This window comes from Mirounga leonina, unplaced genomic scaffold (genome assembly GCF_011800145.1).
Source record: "Mirounga leonina isolate KUSES-001 unplaced genomic scaffold, KU_Mleo_1.0 Mir_151, whole genome shotgun sequence".
Lineage (NCBI taxonomy): Eukaryota > Metazoa > Chordata > Mammalia > Carnivora > Phocidae > Mirounga > Mirounga leonina.
This window is the reverse complement of record NW_023270377.1, coordinates 59,869,157-59,892,561: the sequence shown is the minus strand read 5'-3', so window position 1 is coordinate 59,892,561 and position 23,405 is coordinate 59,869,157. Positions and strand designations below refer to the sequence as shown.

Sequence of the window (23,405 nt, the reverse complement as noted above, 5' to 3'; positions counted from 1 at the left end):
ATTTCATGATTTATAATAAAGCGAAAGATTATCTACTCGGAGTGTATCAGAACTTCCAAGCAGGAAGTTCTTTCTCCTTTGAAAAAGTTTCCCAGTTGACTCTGACACACATAGTCCTCCACCTTTACAGAAAAAGAGGCAGAGAGCCAATGTCAGACCCACATTTGGTTTCCAGTTCACGTTTCCTTCCAGGACACTAAGGACATATATATTCAACCAAGATAGACCCACTTCCTTTGCTGTGAACCCTGTCCTATTACATATGTTAGGGTCAGACACTCTAACTTTTGGTGAATATAGCTTCTATAAGAGCATGTCCTTTAATGTATAGTGGTAGAATTAAATAAATATAGTTTTCTCTTTTTAAATAAAAGGAAATTTTACAAAGTAATTCCAGATATTTCACAGGAACTTTTAAATCTCTTAATTTAGAAGTATGATTAGTAGTCTTATAAGGGAGAGAAAAAAACAAACTTAAATCCTCTAATGAGAAAATGTCTTTATTACTGTTATACACTATTTTGGATGCACACAGATTACTCTCCTTCAGGAGGACACTGTTATTACGCATTATATATTATATACAGAAACACTGTTATATACAATGTCTTAGTAAAACAATTAACAGTAATACTTACTAAGATTTCTGGTTTGGCCCACCTAACACAGTAAGAAGTAATGAGAAAATACTACTAGCACAAAGATAAGAAAAGATGGAGGAACCCATCAAGAAGAATACCACAAAAATCATTTATCAGGCTAAAATATTTTAGAAAAGAATGTAAGCAGCAGGACACAAAGAGTATTTCTTAAAATTGATGAGGGCAATGAACTAGTAGTTTTCTAACAATCTTGAGGAGCTGAACAGATTTAAACAGAATAAAGTCAAAAACAAGGTAATTCACCTAGGGGAGGAATAGGCATGAAAATGTAACTTTCAGTGATACTTAACCACACACCACTAAACTCATTTTTCAAGTCTTCTTTCTTACTGGGTATTCAGACTAAGACATTAAAAAAAAGATTTTTCTGGATTATAACAAATACATACAGACAAGTAAAACTTTAACGAATTTTTTTTAAAAATCTATCTAAAACCTAAAATTTAAGGTCAGTTTTACCTCTATCTTCAAATAGAATCATAATTTCCAATCAATCTAGGATACCTAAGTATTCACTGAGCAAACATTTAAGCCAAACACTATTAAGAGGGCAAAAAAGAAATATAAAAAGTAGAGATGGGTATGAGCAGAAACGAGATAAAAACAGGAAGTACTCTTACCACTCTACTAATTCAGCCAATTTACTAATATCAGAATATAACCCATTTAAATCAATTTATACATGTGTATATGTAATTTTTAAATACCTACTTCAACAAAGTAGATTTTAGGTTAAAAATAACCTATTAAAGAACTCTATAAACAATTGCCACTAGTCCTAGAAATGGAAATAATGCACTCCTAAAGTCAGATCCAACCTAGTTTTAGGTCCAATTCCCTGGTGTTCTTAATTTCTACTTCATCCAAAATATGAAAATAAGAAACCATACATAATGTGGTCCTTTGAAAATTCTTCTTAAAAAAAGAACAAGAAAAGAATTAATGAAGAATTAATGCTTCAAACTATCTTTAATACCATCACTTCAACTCAAATGAGAAAAAAAAAAATCTCATTTAGGTTTCAAAACCACTTCTAGAAACTTAATTCAAATGACAAAGTTAATCAGAACTTTCATAAAATGACCTTCATGAATCAACATTAGAGGTAAATTAAGACAATCAAGGCACCATATTTTTCTCTCATTACAATCATTACAATTCTGAAAATGGATCTAAGTTTAAATGTCTAGATCCAACAACTATCGTAGCTTCCATATACCTATAATTAAAATCCTTAATCCTAAATATCTCAGAAATCAAATGTACTTGGACCAAAAATAAACAGTAATTCAATGCTAGTGGACAGAGGGTTAAAGAACTGGTAATTAATTACTCAAGAGGAAGGGGGGAAAAAAAAACTGGCTTTAGAAAGAGAAATAATCTTTTTAAAAATGTTCAACACAGGGGTGCCTGGGTGCCTCAGTCAGTTAAGCGTCTGTCTTCAGCTCAGGTCATGATCCCAAGCTCCTGGGACTGAGCCCCACGTTGGTCTCCCAGCTCAGCGGGGAGTCTGCTTCTCCCTCTCCCTCTGTCGCTTGCCCTGCTTGTGGTCTCTCTCTCATTCTCAAATAAGTAAAATGTTAAAATAAGTAAATAAATAAAAATAAAGTGTTCAACATCAATGATTCAGGTTACACAGAAGAATTATAAAAGATGAATATTAAAGATTAAATTGAGGCAAAAATAAAATAATTTGACATGTGTTTGCTTTATCAACATTATTATGTAATATGTTGTATGTAAGGACACAGGTATAAATAGACTTAAATGTGCTTCTCCAACATTATTAAAGATGATGTAATTCAATCATTTATATTCGGTCACAAATATTTCAACCTTAGTAAGAAATAAAATAAGACAAAGTAACATAAAATACATCCTAGGACATCCAAAAGGAGAGGTAGGGAGGAGAGTTATGGTGTAACTGTTCATTATAAATTCCAAACGAGCTACAAGGTAATTTATCTTAGCATCCTGAGGTAAAGATGAGTGGAGACGGCAAATGCAAAGAATTTAGAGAAAGTTAGAGTAGGTCTTTGTGCTTAGTTAGAGATGGGTCCTTGAAGAACTGCAAATAGGTGAATCAGGCAGACTTTAAAACTTGGAAAACACTGATAACCAAGAAATATGGGCTCCTTCTCTTATCCTCATAAAATAATCTGGACTTTTGGCCAGCAAACAATACGCACAGATCCTGTTTCCAACTCCTTCAGGCATTCTGAAACATTTAAAATAAGATGAATGGCCATCTCCCTCCATTCCCTGCAAACTCCCCTTCTGGTCCCTCCCATAAAATTTTCATCATTCTCACACCCACAACCAACTCATGATTCTTTCCTTCAGCTGATAAACTCTATTTCACTGTGGAGTAAGAGAAAGGTTATTAGGCTGGAAGTTTGCCCATCAGGGGAAAAGCTGTTCCCAGTTAATTCTGTCCACAATGAAACCTGCCCACCCAGGTTCTGGATCTCAGCATTTCATACCACCTCCCCAAAAAAGGTGTTAAGTTTGGTTCTATTTTCTCCTCTCTTTTCAGCACTTTCCTTGTCCTGTCGTTACAGCTCTGCTACAAGCCCTTCCCTATACATAATATGTCGAGCCTGTTAAGACTCTAGACACCATCTCCCTTATCATGAAGATTCTGCCGAGAGTAGTCAATATTTGCTGTCACTATTTCCTCACTATCCCAGCTCTCTTTAATGGGCTACAATCTAGTATCTTGCTCCCATTAGTCTACTAAAACTAAGCCTAAGTGACAATTCTTAGTCACTTTTTATAGTCATTATCTTAATTGACTTCTGTGACATTTAGTTCTACTCCTTATTCTCCCCTCTTTCTCCTCTTCTTCCTACGGTCTACCTCCTTACCAGACTACTACTCTTACTCTAGCACGCTTACCTCGCCTGCTAACATTTCCCAGCATTACACGCACTATCAAAATGAGTTCACCCACAGAAGCAATTTTTAAACTTTTAGGTCCCAGGACTCCTCTACAAACTCTTAAAACTGTCAAGGATGCCTCAGCTTTGCATAGGCTATAACTATCGATATTTACTATTCTAGATGTTAAAACTAAAGAAGTTTTGAAACATCAGAATATACAAGTACACAATTTGTAAGTCAGGGTGATGATGTCATCATGTGTCATTACAGACTGGAAATTTTCACTGTAAACTCCAGAGAAAATGAAAGTTAAAAAGCCAGATATGTCTTAGCATTATTGTAAAAAAAGGGGGGGGGCAAATAATGCCTTAGCACTACTATAAAAATTGTTTTGACCCTGGGAAGCCCCAGAAAGACTCTCAGAGACCCACCCCCAAGAATCCTATGACCACTCAAAGTGGTCACCTGTGCCAAAAACTCCTCTAAGTCTTCATCTCTAACCTGACCTCTTTCCTGAGCTCCAGATAACTCCTACTGCCTATCTGAAGTACCATCTTCATTTGGTCAATTCACAGATGTTCAAACTCAGTGTTGTCCAGAATTTAATTCATTATCTTCTATGCCAAACCTATGTTTCTTCCTTCTGTGTTGTCTATTTTGGTCAAAGGCACTAACATTCACCTAAAGCTAGATACCTTTAAATAATCCTAGGCTCTTCCCTTTCCTTCTTTCCCCTCATTCAGTCATTAAACCATACTGATTCTACTTTTATAATCTAGGGAAATCCGAGAGCTTGTCAGAAATGCAAACCCCCACCCCAGATCTATAGACAAAAGGAACTGTTGGTAATTCACTTGCACACTGAAGTTTGAGAAGCATGGACCTGGGGAGTAATACCATTAACCAAAGTTTGAGAATCTGAAGGGGAAGGCAGAGCCCAAAAGGTAAACTTGAGAACACTTTAATTAGAACCCTGCCCACTTGAAGTTTTTCCTCCTAATATTAAACTGTGGAAGTTGGGAGTTTTGTAAAGGAGACAATATTCCTTAACTAAATGATCTTCCCAACTTAGGTTTCATTCCCTCCAATTTTATCCTCTACACTACAAACTGGGGGAGCCTATTCATCTCTACTTTGCCTTTTGTTCCTCCTGTTTAAATGGCTCTCCATTATCTAGACAACAGTCCAAATTCCTTACTACGAAGTACAAGGGCTTTCAAACCCTGACTCCTACCTATCTTTTACCATTCTTGCATAGCCTACCTATTCCAGAGGTCTTCAAACCAGTAGGCAGCTTGGTATATTTTTTAAGCTTCTCAGGTGATCTAAAAGTGCATAAGGGTTGAGAATCACTGCCTCATGCCTTGAACAGAACTACTTGCCATGCTTCCATGCAAAAGCAAAAGTGTATCCTAGTCTTTCTGCCTGTCTTCTTCTCGTACTTTACCCTTGTCTTCTGGGATGAATTCACAGCCTAACAACTCAACTATCCTCTCTCCTTTAAAGGAAGACTTGACTTTTCTCCCCCACCTTCTCCCCAGCAAAGATGGAATTAGGGGTTTCTTGCTCTTTGCTCCCATAGTACCTTGTGCTTACATCTATTATAGCATAGTCTACACTGTTTATGAAGCAGTTTGTCCTACTAGAGAGTGATCTCATGTGAAGGTAGGGATTGCATTGTATTCATTTTTTTATATTCTCTTTGCTTGGGCACAGAGGCTAGAAGATAACACATATGTAATAAATGCTTACTGAAAACACAGTAAATTTTTGGAACATACTGAACAGACCTAGAATGATGTAAAATGAAGCAAAAACAAGACTGACACCTTCCTACCAACTAGGCAATTTCATTAACAAAGGGAAAAACCTTTCTGTTCTACAATTCTACATTTAGAAATAAAAGGCAAATCCATATAAGAAGTAATTCATATATAAACTGAAATGAAAAATTTCAATTGAAGTAGATTCAAAGGAGTTTAACAGTGAATATCAGATGCTTTTCAGTTTTAAAAGTAAAAAGCTAGAAAACAGAGGAGTTCTGGGCATCTGAGAGTACTGGGTGGGAGGAAAATGCCCAACTGAAGAAACAAAAGCTCAAGATATGCATATTATTTATATTAAAATGTGGAAATAAATACCAGGAAGAAGAGCTGAAAGAATGAAGAGTGAGGTGGAGAGAAAAGCTATTTTTTTTTTTAAATAAACCGTCAGTACTATTTTTCATATAAACAAAAACTACTATTTAAGAAAATGTAATGGATCAGGGGATGGAGTACCAAAAGAATAAAATGACATCAAAGAACAATACTACATAAACTTTACTACTGGTGCACCAGGAAAGAAAGTAGTACTTGACCCTATAATTGTTCACGCCCAACAACTTCACATAATGATCGACAAATACCTGTATTTTCAGGTGTGTAAAATTTCACCCCAAGGAAATTTGTTGAAGTATCTAGTATAGAAATAAAACCTGGAAATCATTTTCCAGATAAGTAGCTTCTTAAATGATAAGACAAAAAAAATTGCTTCTTCAAATCTTAAGGAAAATGTATAAGCTGTAGTCATTTCCAAAATACTGTGCCACTTGACTTAACAATTTGTAAAAATTCTTGATGCTGAACACAGACCAGCAAAAGCCCCCAAATTTTTAAGATTTTCTGTAAATGCTTCAAATATCAAAATTTCTATACAAATTAACCGAAGTATATGCAATGCTTAACCGAATTGTACTTCACTGTAAATTACAGTATGGTCTTAAAAAAAATTTTTTTTTAACTAAAAATACAATCAAAAGTGATTCTTGGAATTCTTTAAAGGGAAGTGGTACTTTCTTATAGACTGATTCCTTTGAAAAAATTAAAGCTGCGTCTACAGCTTATATTGGGAGACTATAAAGAACACAGAAATACCTGTTACAGATGATCTTTTACTATGTTTTGCTATAAAAAATCTGTCAAAAACATCAGATTTGGTGAAGAGAAAAGGGAAATATCTAAAATTATTTTATTGCCCTTTGTAACATAACAGCCTATGAAAGGAAGGGCATGTGAAATTACTAAATAGACCAAAATCTGGAAATATCAAGAAATGTTCCAAAGTCCAGGAGATAAAAAGTGAAAACATTCTTGATATAGTTTCTAAAAAGCTGTACTCTGACTAAATCTAAACCTACAATTTTTAAGGACTTAATTTAAGTGTGCTAATTTGAAAAAAAAAACTAAACTGTGATAATCTGGTACTACAGGGGCTACTAACGCTTACCTCAAGGGAACCTACTGCGGATAAAGTCCCGTCACTTGCACAGTCCTTTCAGCTGCCTGCCAGTTGTCTCTGTGGAAGGGAAAGCCTGATGAGTGAAAACCCTATGCCACACTCCTTTGGAGTGTCAGGGTGCCTGCACAGTACTGCACAAAACTGTCTACCTAGAGAGATTCCTAGATGCTCTCAATAACACAGGACTTAAAAAAATGCCACCTTTGATATTCTCTTTCCACTGAACACCAAAACCAAATGGCTAAGAGTTACTGAGTGCTAATGACCTGCTGGTGTTATCAAGGGGATATATCTATACTAACCCAAGTAGAAAAAAGACCAAAAAGGATCAAAGAGAAATAAGTTAACACTGAAGGGAAAACACACACACACACACACACACACACACGCATGCACTGAAAAGTAACAGATGTCTATAATCTGAGCAAAGGAAATATTGTAAGGTTGTAGCCACAAAGAGTGATGTTGCAGCATCAAATGAATGCTAAAACCCAAAGAACTTCCTGCATACATATTTCAAACAGATGCCATCAAGTGTATCATGCTCAATGTTAACTGTACCATGGATCTAAATACCTACTTGTAAAATTCCATGTATGTTCTTAGTGGGGTCGGGAAGTGGGTGGGAGGAGAGAGGATTTTCCAGATTTTTTAAATATGAAAAATGAAAACCAACGGCATGAAATTCGACAAGAAATTTCAAAAAGAAAAAAATTTATTATCTATATCTCAGGAAGTAAGCAAACCCTTACTCAGAACCAAGCTAAGAGGGAAGTATAACAAAAAATAATAGAAAACTGTAAACACAGTTCAAAAACCACTTTCGCCTACTAGAATTATGAATGGCTAGTAACTGTCTTCCATTAAGAACATCTATACCACTAATGTAGAAGTTCAACTACGTCACCAAAGAAACTATATTTTCTTTCTAATGCCAAACAGTCTTCAGTCTGAATACTGTGCTGCATAAGGCAGAACAAAATGTTCCTACCAGAAACTTTAGCATTAACCTTTACCACAAGGATTGCTGGGGGGGGGGGGGGGAGGAAAAACTATTAAAAGAAAAAAGGTGATTCCAGCTTTTACTTTAATAGCACCATATTTAAAATGAAGTTACTTACCTCAGATTCTTTGTCACTTAAAGATCCCAAGCTTCCAAAACTGTGATTAGAACTTTCATTATTTGTTGAGGCCTGTTAAAAATTTTTAAAAAGGTAAAAATTAGGAGTAATTTTAGATGAAACATACTACAAGGTAAATAATCCACATTCATAAATGAAAATAAAGTATGATTCCTTTAAGCAAGGAAGTTAAATGAAGTAAAGATAAGAAATATCAGGGTGCATGGGTGGCAGAGTCAGTTAAGTGACGAACTCTTGGTTTCAGCTAGGGTCCTGATCTCAGGGTCATAAGATCAAGCCCTGTGTCAGGCTCTGTGCTCAGCCCGGTGTCTGCCTGAGATTCTCTCTGCCTTTCCCTCTGCCCCTCCTGTGCGTGCTCTCTCTAAAATAAATAGATAAATCTTAAAAATAAGAAATATCAATTACTTAACACTACAAATATCTTGGAAAGTTTTACCAAATCAATAAAGATCTGTGTTTCAGGAACTGAGTTGTTTTAGCTGATTTTTTAGAATACCAAATTCAGGAGCAAAGGAACTGGGCTATTACTAGGATAACAAGATCCCTAAAATTACAACCCAGTATATAAAAACTGATGCTTCCTTTAACCAAAAGTATTATTTGTGCTCCTTAATTCCCTTCAAAATCTTATCAAATTCCATCACATCCCATCCACACCCCTCTGCCTCTCTTTATATCAACAAACTGGACAATCCCTGGTTTTTTGTTTGTTTTGGTTTAGTCTTTCAAGAAAATCTTTTACCATCTCTACCATTTTAATTGCTTCACCTGAGTTACTACATTTCCTTTACATTGTTTTTAGACAGTGACCAAGAGAAATGAGCTATCATTTTGTAGGATGACATCAGCTATGTTTCCAATATGTTTCTATGATGCTCATTATTTTGTAGACTTTTTGGACCATCAGTAACAAATCAATGTCTTCCAGTAATATTTAGATCAGAGGATGACATGCTATGGCATACACACAAAGATGATGCATGAATGACCTTCGTGTACAGGCAGGCCACCTAATATCCCTGTTTTCCTGCAACTTAAGAGTAGGTGCTACCACCAGGTATTTATCCCGAAGATGCAAATGTAGTGATTCAAAGGGGCATCTGCATCCCAATGTTTACAGCAGCAATGTCCACAATAGCCAAACTATGGAAATAGCTCAGATGTCCATTGAAAGATGAATGGATAAAGATGTGTGTGTGTGTGTGTGTACACTAAGTGAAATAAATCATCAGAGAAAGACAATTATCAAACAATCTCACTCATATATGGAATTTAAGAAACAAAACAAAGGATCATAAGGGAAGGGAGGGAAAATAAAACAAGATGAAATCAGAGAGGGAAACAAACCATAAGAGACTCTTAATCATAGGAAACAAATTGAGGGTTGCTGGAGGGGAGAAGAGTGGGAGAGATGGGGTAACTGAGTGATGGACATCAAGGCAGGCACGTGATATTAATAATGAGTACTGGGTGTTATATAAGACTGATGAATCACTGATCTCTACCTCTGAAACTAATAATGCATTATATGTTAATTAACTGAATTTAAATTTAAAAAACAAAAAACAAAGTTCTCGAATGGGGGAAAAAAGATAAGAGTAGGTACTAATCCCACTATTAAAAGGTTGGAAATTGGCCTACAATTACCCTTAGGCTAACTTCTAAACTGATGACTCTGAGTCATTAGATATATGTCTAGTACTATGCTGGACAACCTAAAGGCTGTTTTCAACATAAACCAGCACTCGAACTGATTAATATTCCAGCACTATCTGGAGGAAGGTATAATCTAATTAGAGCAAGATTATCAAACTTGAAACAAAACAAACCATAAACAGCAATTAACAAGTGGTAAATTAGATTCAGGGAAAACAGAAGCCACGCCAATATTTTTGAGCATCCCTAAATCCTCAGATAAAAATACAAACCCCAAACCAACAGACAACATTTACAAAAAACTGGCTGACAAGGAATCTCCATGAGTTCCCCCCAGATAGCAGGTGGAGACAAATCACCAATAACCACAGGACCTGTGTCATATGAGAGGAAGCAAAAGGAAACAGAGTATCTGTCAGATCTGAGAATAGAGACACTGAAAATAGCAATTTTGAGTACAAAAGCTCTAACTCAAAGGGTTTCTCCTTTCAAATAATGATTTAGTATAGGAGGTCCATGGTGAACTCTGAAGAAGCTGGAGCAATCTAGTCTCTATGAACTAGTTGGAACAATCTAGCTTCTATTGAGCACAATTGGTACAATGAAGATAAAGGAAAGAGAATACTCAGATAAAACCAAGGAAGGGAGCAAAGCCTAGAAATTTCAGAAAGCAAATGCCACACTTCTGAAGAGTGCCCTAAAACAATAGCAGAAGGAGCTCTGTAAGAAAAGCCATTCTAAACCACAAAAATGTAAACAACAGAAAATGATTAGGTCAATCCCATGAAGTTATTATAAGGAAAGAAAAAAGAAAAAAAAGAAGATACAGAATAACATCCTAATAATGAAACCACACCAAGAACACACACCCATAAAATAGGTGAAAACTGTAACCTACTATTTTAGAATGAGCTAAAAAACATTACAAAAATGACTCAAGACATGAAAGAACAACATAAACCAAATTTCAAAAAACTCAGGTTTAGGTTAACAGAACTCAGGAAAACATCAGAAATAGGGGGGAAAAAAGTTTCAGAAATGAAGACTAAGCCTGAATGAACTTGAGAGAAAACACATACAACATATATCCACTGAACATTTATCCAAATGAAGGGATAAAAGAGAAGGCAACGGGCGCCTGAGTGGCTCAGTTGGTTAAGCGACTGCCTTCGGCTCAGGTCATGATCCTGGAGTCCCAGGATCAAGTCCCGCATCGGGCTCCCTGCTCGGCAGGGAGTCTGCTTCTCCCTCTGACCCTCCCCCCTCTCCTGCTCTCTCTCTCTCATTCTCTCTCTCAAATAAATAAATAAAATCTTAAAAAAAAAGAGAGAGAGAAGGCAACAACTAATGAAGCAATAAAAATTCAACATTCAAGTAAAAGAAGTCTTTAAAGACCACTACCATAAAAAAATAGTAAAAGCTATAATGCAAGAAATGCCCTTGAAAATTAAGTTTTTTGAAACTGCTGACTGAAAAAGCATGACGTACACCTAATACCAACCCAGAAAGCCAACATCAAACTTTTCCAAGGCAACACTATATGCCAGAAGAAAATGGAGTAATATATTTAAGATACTCAAGAAAATATAAATGAAGTGTTTTATATTCAGTAAAATTGCTCTTGAACACATAGAAGGCACAGATAACTGTTACCAAAATGCTGGAAATCAGGAAATACTGCTCCTACGAGCCTTCCAAAAGAACCTAGAGAATAAGTGTTAGATAACCAAAAAGAACCTACCTAAGAACTAACAGCAAGCAATAATATGATCTACTTGTTGGTAAAGATTGGGCGCCTGGGTGGCTCAGTTGTTAAGCGTCTGCCTTTGGCTCAGGTCATGATCCCAGGGTCCTGGGACTGAGCCCTGCCTCAGGCTCCCTGCTCAGCAGGAAGCCTGCTTCTGCCTCTCCCACTCCCCCTGCTTGTGTTCCTGCTCTCGCTGTCTCTCTAATAAATAAATACAATCCTAAAAAAAAAAAAGATTAAATGAGAAGTACATGGAAGAGAGTATAAATAATGGCTAAATGTATGCAAAGTTGTTAATAATAAAATATTTTTTAAAATAGGAGATGGAAGTTTATGGAAAGCACAAGCAAAAAAAAAATTTAACTGTTTTCAGTAATCACTTTGGTCACTGTGACAGTACAACTATTGTTACTCAGACTGCTGTAAGATGGAAGAAAGGAGTAAATAATTATGTGACATTCTACTTCTATCATCTGCTTTATGTCCTTGAGAACCACAACTCTTAGTATAGAAGAAGAGACATAAAAAAAACTTGTTAGTTCTGATTTGAATTGGAGGTATCGATATAAATTCATGAAGTATTTTTACCTTTTAAAACAAAAAATATAATATTCTATCACAAGTAATAGAATATCTCATCATACCAATATTCCCACAGATAACTATATATTCTGGAAAAAAAAATATAAAAAACAACTACGTGGGGGCACCTGGGTGGCACAGTCGGTTAAGCATCTGACTCTAGGTTTCAGCTTAGGTCATGATCTCAGGGCTGTGAGACTGAGCCCCGTGTCAGACTCTATGCTCAGCACAGTCTGCTCAGACTCTCTCTCCCTCTCCCTGTGCCTCTCCCCCAAGTGCTCGTGCATGCTCACTCTCTCTCTCTCTGAAATAAATAAATCTTAGAGGCGCCTGGGTGGTTCAGTCCTTTAACCATCTGCCTTCAGCTCAGGTAATGATCCCAGGATCCTAGGATCGAGCCTCATATCAGGCTCTCCGCTCAACGGGGAGTCTGCTTCTCCCTCTCCCTCTGCCCTTCTCCCCTGCTCATGTGCTCTCTCACACATGCACTCTCTCTTAAATAAAATCTTAAAATAAATAAATCTTAAAAAAACAAAAACAAAAACCAACTACCTGAAGGCACCTGAGAGCAACCAAAAGTAGGCAGAATCTGGATAGGAGACAACATTTAGAAAAAGGGATTAGAACTGGGTGTTTTTACAGCTTTTGCCTGAACAAAGGTCCCTATTCTGAGTAGCATGGAGCAGCTTGAACTTGGATCAAAATATGCAGTCTTACTGGCTTGAAAGACCAGAGTTTAGAACTACTGCACCAGCCGGAAAGGGAGAGGGCATATGCTGGAAATCAACTGCAAAAACAAGAGTTCCATATTCTGCGTATTAACTCTACCCATGTCTATGGCTGATCATTAATATATACATGGGTGAAACACTCTAAGCAGTCCAAATACTTAAACAATTGAGCAGAGTAGTCAGCCACCATCCTCTGAGAGGAGAAACAGTTTGGAGTTTAGTCCAGCCAAGTTAATTGTTTTCTAATAATACAAATAATAACCAAAAAATCAACACTCTCCAAAAGAATATACCCAATCCCAGAGTCATTACAATGTGTTACTCACAACGTGAAGAATAAAATACAAAATTTCTAAACATTCTCAAAGAAAGAAGAAAATGTGACACATATTCAAAAGAAAAGACAATCAAAAGAGATCAACCATAAGTAACTCAGATATTGAAATTAGCAAAGATCTCAAAGCAGCTACTCTAAGTATGCTCAAGATGACAAAAGAGAATATACTTGCAATAAATGGACAAATTGGAAATTTCAGAAAAGAAATAAAAATATAAAAAAAGAACCATATGAAAATCCCATGACTGAAAAATTCACTCTCGAAAATAAAAAAATTCAGTGGATGGGCTTAACATCAAAATGGAGAAAGTACTGAAGACAGAGCTAAGAAAATTATTCAAACTAAAAAATACAGAGAAAAAAATATTGAAAAAGAGTAGTCTGGGGGCGCCTGGTGCTTCAGTCATTGGGCATCTGCCTTTGGCTGGTGTCACAACCTCAGGGTCCTAGGATTAAGCCCCGCATTGGGCTCCCTGCTCAACGGGGAGCCTGCTTCTCCCTCTCCTGCTTCCCCTGCTTGTGTTCCCTCCCTCACTGCCTCTCTCTCTGTTAAATAAGTAAAATCTTTAAAAAAAAAAAAAAAAAAAAAAGTTGTCTGTTGGGACACTGTAGCAGTCAACATACATGTATTTGGAGTCACAGGAGAGAAAAATGGGCACAAAAAATATTTGAAGAATAGCCTGAAAAATTCTAAAATTTGGTTAAAGACATAAATTTACAGATTGAAGCAGCTCAATGATTCCTCCAAGCAGAAGTACAAAGAAAACCGTATCTAAGTACAATACGGTAACACCTCACACCTGTTAGAATTGCTATTATTTAAAAGATAAAAAATAGGGTGTTGGCAAGGATGTGGAGAAAAGGGACCCCTTGGCCACTATTGGGGAGAATATATACTGGTACAGCCACTATGGAAAACAGCATAGAGCAGGGTACCTGGCTGGCTCAGTTGGTGGAGCATGTGGTTCTAGGTTTCGGGGGCATGAGCTGGAGCCCCATGCTGGGTATAGAGATTACTTAAATAAACTTAAAAAAAAAAGCCAGTATGGACGTTCCTCAAAAATATCAAAAATACAATTACCATATGACCCAGCAATTCCACTTCTAGGTATTCATCCAAAGAAAATCAAACACTAATTCAAAAAGATATCTGCAGCCTATGTTCACTACAGCATTATTTACAATAGCCAAGAGATAGAAGCAACCTAAGTGACCATCAATGGAGGACTGGATAAAGAAAATGTGGTATACATATATACAAGGGAATATTAGCCATAAAAAAAGGAAGGAAATCTTGCCATTTGCAATAACATGGATGGACCCTGACAGCATTATACTAGGTGAAATAAGTCAAAGAAAGACAAAAGTTTGGGCGCCTGGGTGGCTCAGTTGGTTAAGCGACTGCCTTCGGCTCAGGTCATGATCCTGGAGTCCCGGGATCGAGTCCCGCATCAGGCTCCCTGCTCGGCAGGGAGTCTGCTTCTCCCTCTGACCCTCCTCCCCCTCATGCTCTCTGACTCTCATTCTCTCTGTCTCAAATAAATAAATAAAATCTTTAAAAAAAAAAAAGAAAGACAAAAGTTTATGATCTCACTTATATGTGGAACCTTAAAAACAAACAAAAAACAAAACCCAAGCATACAGCCACAGAGAATAGATTAGTAGTTGCCAGAAGCAGGAGGGCTGGGGTGGGTGAAATGGTAAAAGAAGTCAAAAGATACAAACTTCCAGTTACAACAAAAATAAGTGCTGGGATAACATAAATAAGTGACAGTATGGTGACTATAGTTAATAATACTATATTGCATACATGAAAACTGCTAAGACATTAAATCTTAAAAGTTCTCATCACAAGAAAAAAATTGTAACTGTGGTGACATATTCACTAGACTTACTGTGGTGATCATTTTGCAATATATACAAATATGGAATTATGTTGTACACATGAAACTAATATAATGTTACATGGCAATTATACATCAATAAAAAATTAATCCACTAAAAATTTTTTAAAAAGAAAAAAATTGGGGGGCACCCGAACAGCTCAGTTGGTGGAGTGTGCAATTCCTGATCTCAGGGTTGTGAGTTCAAGCCCCATGTTAGGTGTAGAGATTACTTAAAACTAAAATCTTTTTAGAGAAATACATAAAAAGAAAGAAAAAGAAAAAAATCTTGAAAGCCGCCAGAAAAAGAGAACATATTGTATATATAAGGACAAAAAAGGATATGACTGACTACTATCTTGTTGTCAAAATTATTACAGGCCAGATTTAATCTCTGAAAATGTGAGACAGAACTATGGATTGAGGCACGTAAGGCACAGTGAGGAAATAGAAGGTATTAAAAGCAAGTCTACACACTAACTGAAGAGACCCTTAGCCCCCTTTCCATGCTCAATTCCAGACACTTAGTATCTAAACTTATACTCCACAGATAGGAAACTATATAATTTCTCCCTAGGAAAGCAGAGCATCTCAAGATATAAGACTTAGGAGGAATTGAAGACCTCGCAGAAAAATGACCCAGCCATGTCATCTTATGCAAAGCCTATTGGTCAATAACCCCTACCTACTCATACATAGCTTCCAAAAAGTGTTCAATGCCTAATGCATGTATATCAACAAAGCCCAACAGCACCACATATCTAAAGAAATACAAACAAAAAATTAAAAGAAGTCCATAAGAAATAAAGACAACCAAAGGAGCACCAAAAAAACTTCAAACAAAAATAAAACCATTACTAAATATCCTAATAGCAAACTATAAAAATGAAACATTTAGAGAACCATGACCAAAAAATGGAAAAAAAAAAACTGGAAAAAGAAAATATAATAGCTAAAATAAAAGGAAAAAAAAGTATGGATTCAAAGATAAAGTTGAAGAAATATTCCCAGAAAGAGACCAAAAAAAAAAAAAGAGAAGAAAACTAGAATCAGTTCAAGAGGTCCTGGTCCAAATAATAAGAGTTCCAGAAAAAAAGAGTAAGAAAATCCAGGTGGGGAAATTATCAAAGAAATAATTCAAGAAAACTTTTCTTTTCTAGAACTGGAAAGCATGAGTTTCTGCATTGAAGGACATGCTTTTTTTTTTTTTAATTCAAGTTAACTATATGTTGGTTTCAGGACTGAAGGGCATACTTTTGACCAAGTATACTGGTTCAAGAAGACCCACACCAAGGCCCATCATAATAAAATATTTTAAATGACAGGGATTAAAAAGAAGATCCTAAAAGCTTTTAGGGAAGAATAAACAGGTTACTCACAAAGGATCAGGAATCAGAATGGTATTGGAATGTTCAGCAGTAACTTTGCAAGCTAGAAGGCAATGGAACAATACCTTCAAAGTTCTAATAAAACGATTTCCAACCTAGAATTCTATATGCAGACAACCAAGGGGAGGAGGAAAATATGCAAGGTCCCAAAAATGTAACTATTCATTTACCTTTCCTCAGGAAATAACGAGACAATCTGTTCCACCAAAGCAAAGGAATAAACCAAGAAAGAGAAAGAGATGGCATACAAAAAGCAGAGCTCAAACACAGGACAGACACAAAAGGAATTCCCATGATAGTCAAGAAAGGAGATTCCAAGATGACAGGCATCCAGTAGAAAGAGAGAACAACTATCCTAAAGAAGAACAGAACAACAAAACTTCAGGGAGGATATCTAAAGAAAAATAAGAAAAAAATTAAGAAAAACTTCTATTTGAAAATAATGAGAGATTTGTACATCTCTGCTAGAAAGTATTAGATGCTTCCACTGAATACTTAAAAACTAAAGACATAACTCAACCATAAACTCCAGGGAAAACAAAGTTGTATATTTGTATGAATCCATTTATATGAAATGTTCAGAAGAGGCAAATCCATAGAGACAGATAACAGACAAATGGTTGCCAGGGTTAAAGTGTGGGGTAGGAGAGCAGGAGAATGGGATGTTGCTGCTAATGTGTATGGGGTTTCTTTTTGGGGTGATAAAAATATTCTGGAATTAGTGGTGATAGCTGCACAACTTAGTGATATACTAAAAACCCCCGAAATGTACGCTTTAAAATGGGTCAATTTTATGGCATATGAACTATATCTCAATACAAAAAGATTATAAAAGTTTCAAATTATTGAGGAGAAAGGAGCACGGAGGGGGTAAGAAAGCTTGATAAAACCTCGTACATAGGGCGGAGCAAGATGGGGGCGGAGTAGGAGACCGGGATTTCGTCTGGTCTCAGGAATTCAGCTGGATAGAGATCAAACCATTCTGAACACCTACGAACTCAACAGGAGATCGAAGAATATAGCAACAACACTGAACAGAAAAGGACCACTTTCTGGAAGGTAGGATGTGCGGAGAAGTGAATCAGAGGTGATACTTGGGAGGAGAGACAGCGGGGGAGGGGGCCTCCGTCAGCTGTTTCTGGAAAGTGACAGAGCCCCAGAGCACAAAAACGGAACTTTTAGAAGGTGGCTCCGCTGAGGGACGCCGCTCCAGTGGCTAAGTAGGGGGTGGAACCCTCGCGGGACAGTGTGGTCTCAGAACCCTCGGGGTCACAGAAAGACTGGGGGTGCCTGAGTGCGGCAGAACTCCCAGGTATCAGAGCGGGGAAGCCGGCTGCAGAGACGGAGCTGAGGCGCGCGGGCTCTCAGCTCGGGGTTGCCATAAACTGTGATCCACGGCACAGTTGGGCCACTGCTCCTCCAGCAGGGACCCAACAAGCGGCAGATCCGGGGAGACTCCCCTTCCTCACCCGGGAGGAGCGGCACGGGAGCACACCGCAGGGATCTGCTGGGTTTGGAGACTCCACATGGGGTCGTGCTCCAGAGATAGAAACACTCGGTCACATACCAGGTGAGTACGGAGTACAGCCGGAGACCAGGGAGATGGGAGTGACTGACTGCTTTTCTCTGGGGGCTCACCAAGGAGTGGGGCCCCGAGTTCTCAGCTCCTCCAGGGCGGAGAGGGAGGCCGCCATTTTCACTCTTGTCCTCCAAAGCTGCACTGAAAGCTTGCAGGGAACAAAAGCTCCCAAGAGCATATCCCAGCAGATTACTTAGCCCAGACGCACAGGGGCAGGGCAATTCCGCCTCCAGCAAAGACATCTGGGAACCACAGCAACAGGCCCCTCCCTCAGAAGATCAGCAAGAATAGCCAGCCAAGACCAAGTTTACCAATCAATGAGAACGGCAGAACTCCAGAACTAGGGGAATACTGCACATAGAATCCATCGCTTTTTTTACCATGATTCTTTAGTCTTTCAAAGTTAATTTTTTTTAAAACTTTTTTTTTCTGAATTTTTCTTTTTCCCTTTTCAACCAACATCTTATCAATCCCTTTTTTAAAAAACACGTTTATTTTTCATTTTTAGAGTCATATTCTATCCCTTCATAGTAGTTACCCTTATTTTTGGCATATATATATATAAGTTGTTCTCTCTTTAAAATTTTGAGATACAGTTTCTTGTAACAAAAATATACCCTAAATCTCTAGTGTATCCCTTTGTTCTAGTCTCCTGCCTGATCACATTCTCTCCCTTTTTTTTTTAAATCCTCTTCTTCTTTTTTCAAACAACTTCTTATCACAATTCCTGTTATAAAATTTTTTATAATTTTCATCTTTACAATCATATTCCATCACTTCATTGTATCAAACCTTATTTTTGTACATATATAAATTTTTCTTTAAAATTTTGGGAGGCACTTTCTTCTAACAGACCAAAATACGCCCAAAATCTAGTGTGTGGCACTGATCTATGCACCAGCCTGATCATATGTGATCATATTCTGTTTTTTTGTTTTGTTCTGTTTTTGTTTTTACCTTTTTCTTTCTTTTCCTTTTTCTTTTTTCTTTCTTTCCCTTTCTTTTCCCCCGGTTTCAGGTCTTTTCTGATTTGTTTAGAGTATATTTTCTGGGGACGTTGTTACCCTGTTAGCATTTTGTTCTCTCATTCATCTATTCTCCTCTGGACAAAATGACAAGATGGAAAAAATCACCTCAACAAAAAGAACAAGGGGAAGTACTGACTGCCAGTGACCTACTCAATACGGACATTATTACGATGTCGGACCTAGAGTTCAGAATGATGATTTTAAAGACACTAGCTGGGCTTGAAAAAACCATGGAAGTTATTAGAGAAACACTTTCTGGAGAAATAAAAGAACTAAAATCTAACCAAGTTGAAATCAAAAAGGCTATTAACGAGGTGCAATCAAAAATGGGGGCACTAACTGCTAGGATAAATGAGGCAGAAGAGAGAATCAGTGATATAGAAGACCAATGATGGAAAATAAAGAAGCTGAGAAAAAGAGAGAAACAACTACTGGATCACGAGGGCAGAATTCGAGAGATAAGTGATACCATAAGACGAAACAACATTAGAATAATTGGGATCCCAGAAGAAGAAGAAAGAGAGAGAGGGGCAGAAGGTATATTGGAGCAAATTATAGCAAAGAACTTCCCTAATTTGGGGAAGGAAACAGGCATCAAAATCCAGGAGGCACAGAGAACCCCTCTCAAAATCAATAAAAACAGGTCAACACCCCAACATCTATTAGTAAAACTTACGAGTCTCAGAGACAAAGAGAAAATCCTGAAAGGAGCTCAGGAGAAGAGATATGTAACCTCAATGGTAGAAACATTAGACTGGCAACAGACATAACCACAGAGACCTGGCAGGCCAGAAAGGACTGGCGTGATACATTCAGAGCACTAAACAACAAAAATATGCAGCCAAGAATACTATATCCAGCTAGGCTGCATTGAAAATAGAAGGAGAGATAAAAAGCTTCCAGGACAAACAAAAACTAAAGGAATTTGCAAACACGAATCATCTCTACAAGAGATATTGAAAGGGGTCCTCTAAGCAAAGAGAGAGCCTAAAAGTAACATAGACCAGAAAGGATCACAGACAATATACAGTAACAGTCACCTTACAGGCAATATAATGTCACTAAATCTGTATCTTTCAATAGTTACCCTGAATGTAAATGGGCTAAATGCCCCAATCAAAACAAAGGCTATCAGACTGGATTTTAAAGAAGAAGACCCATCAATATGCTGTCTGCAAGAGACTCATTTTAGGCCCAAAGACACCCCCAGATTGAAAGTGAGGGGCTGGAAAACCATTTACCATGCTAATGGACACCAAAAGAAAGCTGGGGTGGCAATCCTTATATCAGACAAATTAGATTTTAAACCAAAGACTGTAATAAGAGATGAGGAAGGACACAAATCCTACTTAAAGGGCCTATCCAACAAGAGGATCTAACAATTGTAAATATCTATGCCCCTAACATGGGAGCAGCCAATTATGTAAGGCAATTAATAACAAAAGCAAAGAAACACATTGACAACAATACAAGAACAGTGGGGGACTTTAACACCCCCCTCACTGAAATGGACAGATCATCTAAGCAAAAGATCAACAAGGAAATAAAGACTTTAAATGACACACTGGACCAAATGGACTTCACAGACACATTCAGAACATTCCATCCCAAAGCAAAAGAATACACATTCTTCTCTAGTGCCCATGGAACATTCTGCAGAATCGATCACATCCTAGGTCACAAATCAGGTCTCAACCGGTACCAAAAGACTGGGATTATTCCCTGCATATTTTCAGACCACAATGCTTTGAAACTAGAACTCAATCACAAGAGGAAAGTCAGAAAGAACTCAAATACATGGAGGCTAAAGAGCATTCTACTAAAGAATGAATGGGTCAACCAGGAAATTAAAGAAGAATTTAAAAAATTCATGGAAACCAATGAAAATGAAAACACAACTGTTCAAAATCTTTGGGATGCAGCAAAGGCAGTCCTAAGAGGAAAGTATATAGCAATACAAGCCTTTCTCAAGAAACAAGAAAAGTCTCAAAGTACACAACCTAACCCTACACCTAAAGGAACTAGAGAAAAAACAGCAAATAAAGCCTAAACCCAGCAGGAGAAGAGAAATAATAAAGTTCAGAGCAGAAATCAATAAAATAGAAACCAAAAGAACAGTAGAACAGATCAACAAAACTAGGAGCTGGTTCTTTGAAAGAATTAACAAGATTGATAAACCCCTGGCCAGACTTATCAAAAAGAAAAATGACCCAAATCAACAAAATCATGAGATCACAACCAACATCAAAGAAATACAAACAATTATAAGAACATATTATGAGCAATTCTATGCCAGCAAATTAGATAACCTGGAAGAAATGGATGCATTCCTAGAGATGTTATCAACTACCAGAACTGAACCAGGAAGAAATAGAAAACTTCAACAGACCCATAACCACTAAGGAAATTGAAGCAGTCATCAAAAATCTCCCAACAAACAAAAGCCCAGGGCCAGATGGCTTCCCAGGGGAATTCTACCAAACATTTAAAGAAGAATTAATACCTATTCGTCTGGAACTGTTCCAAAAAATAGAAATGGAAGGAAAACTTCCAAACTCGTTTTATAAGGCCAGCATTACCTTGATCCCAAAACCAGACAAAGACCCCATCAAAAAGGAGAATTACAGCCTTGATGAACATGGATGCAAAAATTCTCACCAAAATACTAGCCAATAGGATCCAACAGTACATTAAAAGGATTATTCACCACGACCAAGTGGGATCTATCCCTGGGCTGCAAGGTTGGTTTAACATCTGCAAATCAATCAACGTGATGCAATATGTTAACAAAAGAAAGAACAAGAATCATATGATCCTCTCAAAAGATGCAGAAAAAGCATGTGACAAAGTACAGCATCCTTTCTTGATCAAAACTTTTCAGAGTATAGGGATAGAGGGTACATCCCTCAATATCATAAAAGCCATCTATGAAAAACCCACAGCGAATATCATTCTCAATGGGGAAAAACTAAGAGCTTTCCCCCTAAGGTCAGGAACATGGCAGGGATGTCCACTATCACCACTGCTATTCAACATAGTACTAGAAGTCCTAGCCACAGCAATCAGACAACAAAAAGAAATAAAAGGCATCCAAATTGGCAAAGAAGAAGTCAAACTCTCACTCTTTGCAGATGATATGATACTTTATGTGGAAAACACAAAAGACTCCACCCCAAAACTGCTAGAACTCATACAAGAATTCAGTAAAGTGGCAGGATAGGAAATCAATGCACAGAAATCAGTGGCATTTCTATACACCAACAATAAGAGAGAAGAAAGAGAAATTAAGGGGTCGATCCCATTTACAACTGCACCCAAAACCATAAGATACCTAGGAATAAATCTAACCAAAGAGGCAAAGAACCTGTACTCAGAAAACTATAAAATACTCATGAAAGAAATTGAGGAAGACACAAAGAAATGGAAAAACGTTCCATGCTCATGGATTGGAAGAACAAATATTGTGAAGATGTCAATGCTACCTAGAGCAATCTACAGACTCAATGCATTCCCCATCAAAATACCATCCACTTTTTTCAAAGAAATGGAACAAATAATCCTAAAATTTGTATGGAACCAGAAAAGACGCCAAATAGCCAGAGGAGTGTTGAAAAAGAAAAGCAAACCTGGCGGCATCACAATTCCAGAATTCCGGCTCTATTACAAAGCTGTCATCGTCAAGACAGCATGGTACTGGCACAAAAACAGACACAGAGATCAAGGGAACAGAATAGAGAGCCCAGAAATCGACCCTCAACTCTATGGTCAACTAATCTTCGACAAAGCAGGAAAGAGTGTCCAGTGGAAAAAAGACAGCCTCTTCAACAAATGGTGTTGGGAAAATTGGACAGCCACATGCAGAAGAATGAAACTGGACCATTTCCTTACACCACAAACAAAAACAGACTCCAAATGGTTGAAAGACCTCAATGTGAGACAGGAGTCCATCAAAATCCTAAAGGAGAACACAGGCAGCAACCTCTTCGACCTCAGCCGCAGCAACTTCTTTCCAGAAACATCGCCAAAGGCAAGGGAAGCAAGGGCAAAAATGAACTGCTGGGACTTCATCAAGATAAAAAGCTTTTGCAAGCAAAGGAAACAGTCAACAAAACCAGAAGACAACAGACAGAATGGGAGAAGATATTTGCAAATGACATATCAGATAAAGGACTAGTATCCATAATGTATAAAGAACTTCTTAAACTCAACACCCAAAGAACAAATAATCCAATCAAGAAATGGGCAGAAGACATGAACAGACATTTTTCCAAAGAAGATATCCAAATGGCCAACAGACACATGAAAGTGCCCAGCATCGGGCGCCTGGGTGGCTCAGATGGTTAAGCGTCTGCCTTCAGCTCAGGTCATGATCCAAGGGTCCTGGGATCGAGTCCCGCATCGGGCTCCCTGCTCCTTGGGAGCCTGCTTCTCCCTCTGCCTCTCTCTCTCTCTGTCTCTCATGAATAAATAAATAAAATCTTTAAAAAAAAGAAAAAAAAGAAAGTGCC

General features: G+C 37.5%; 1 protein-coding gene across 3 annotated transcripts in view; it reads right to left on the bottom strand.

Moving 5' to 3' along the window:
* TLK1 (tousled like kinase 1) overlaps window positions 1–23,405 on the bottom strand; it is a 157,209-nt gene that overhangs the window by 74,768 nt on the left and 59,036 nt on the right. For all 3 annotated transcript variants that reach the window (XM_035007793.1, XM_035007795.1, XM_035007794.1), the window contains one exon: window positions 7,946–8,017. In XM_035007793.1, the coding sequence (XP_034863684.1) occupies window positions 7,946–8,017 (72 nt within the window). The remainder of the gene's footprint in view (window positions 1–7,945; window positions 8,018–23,405) is intronic.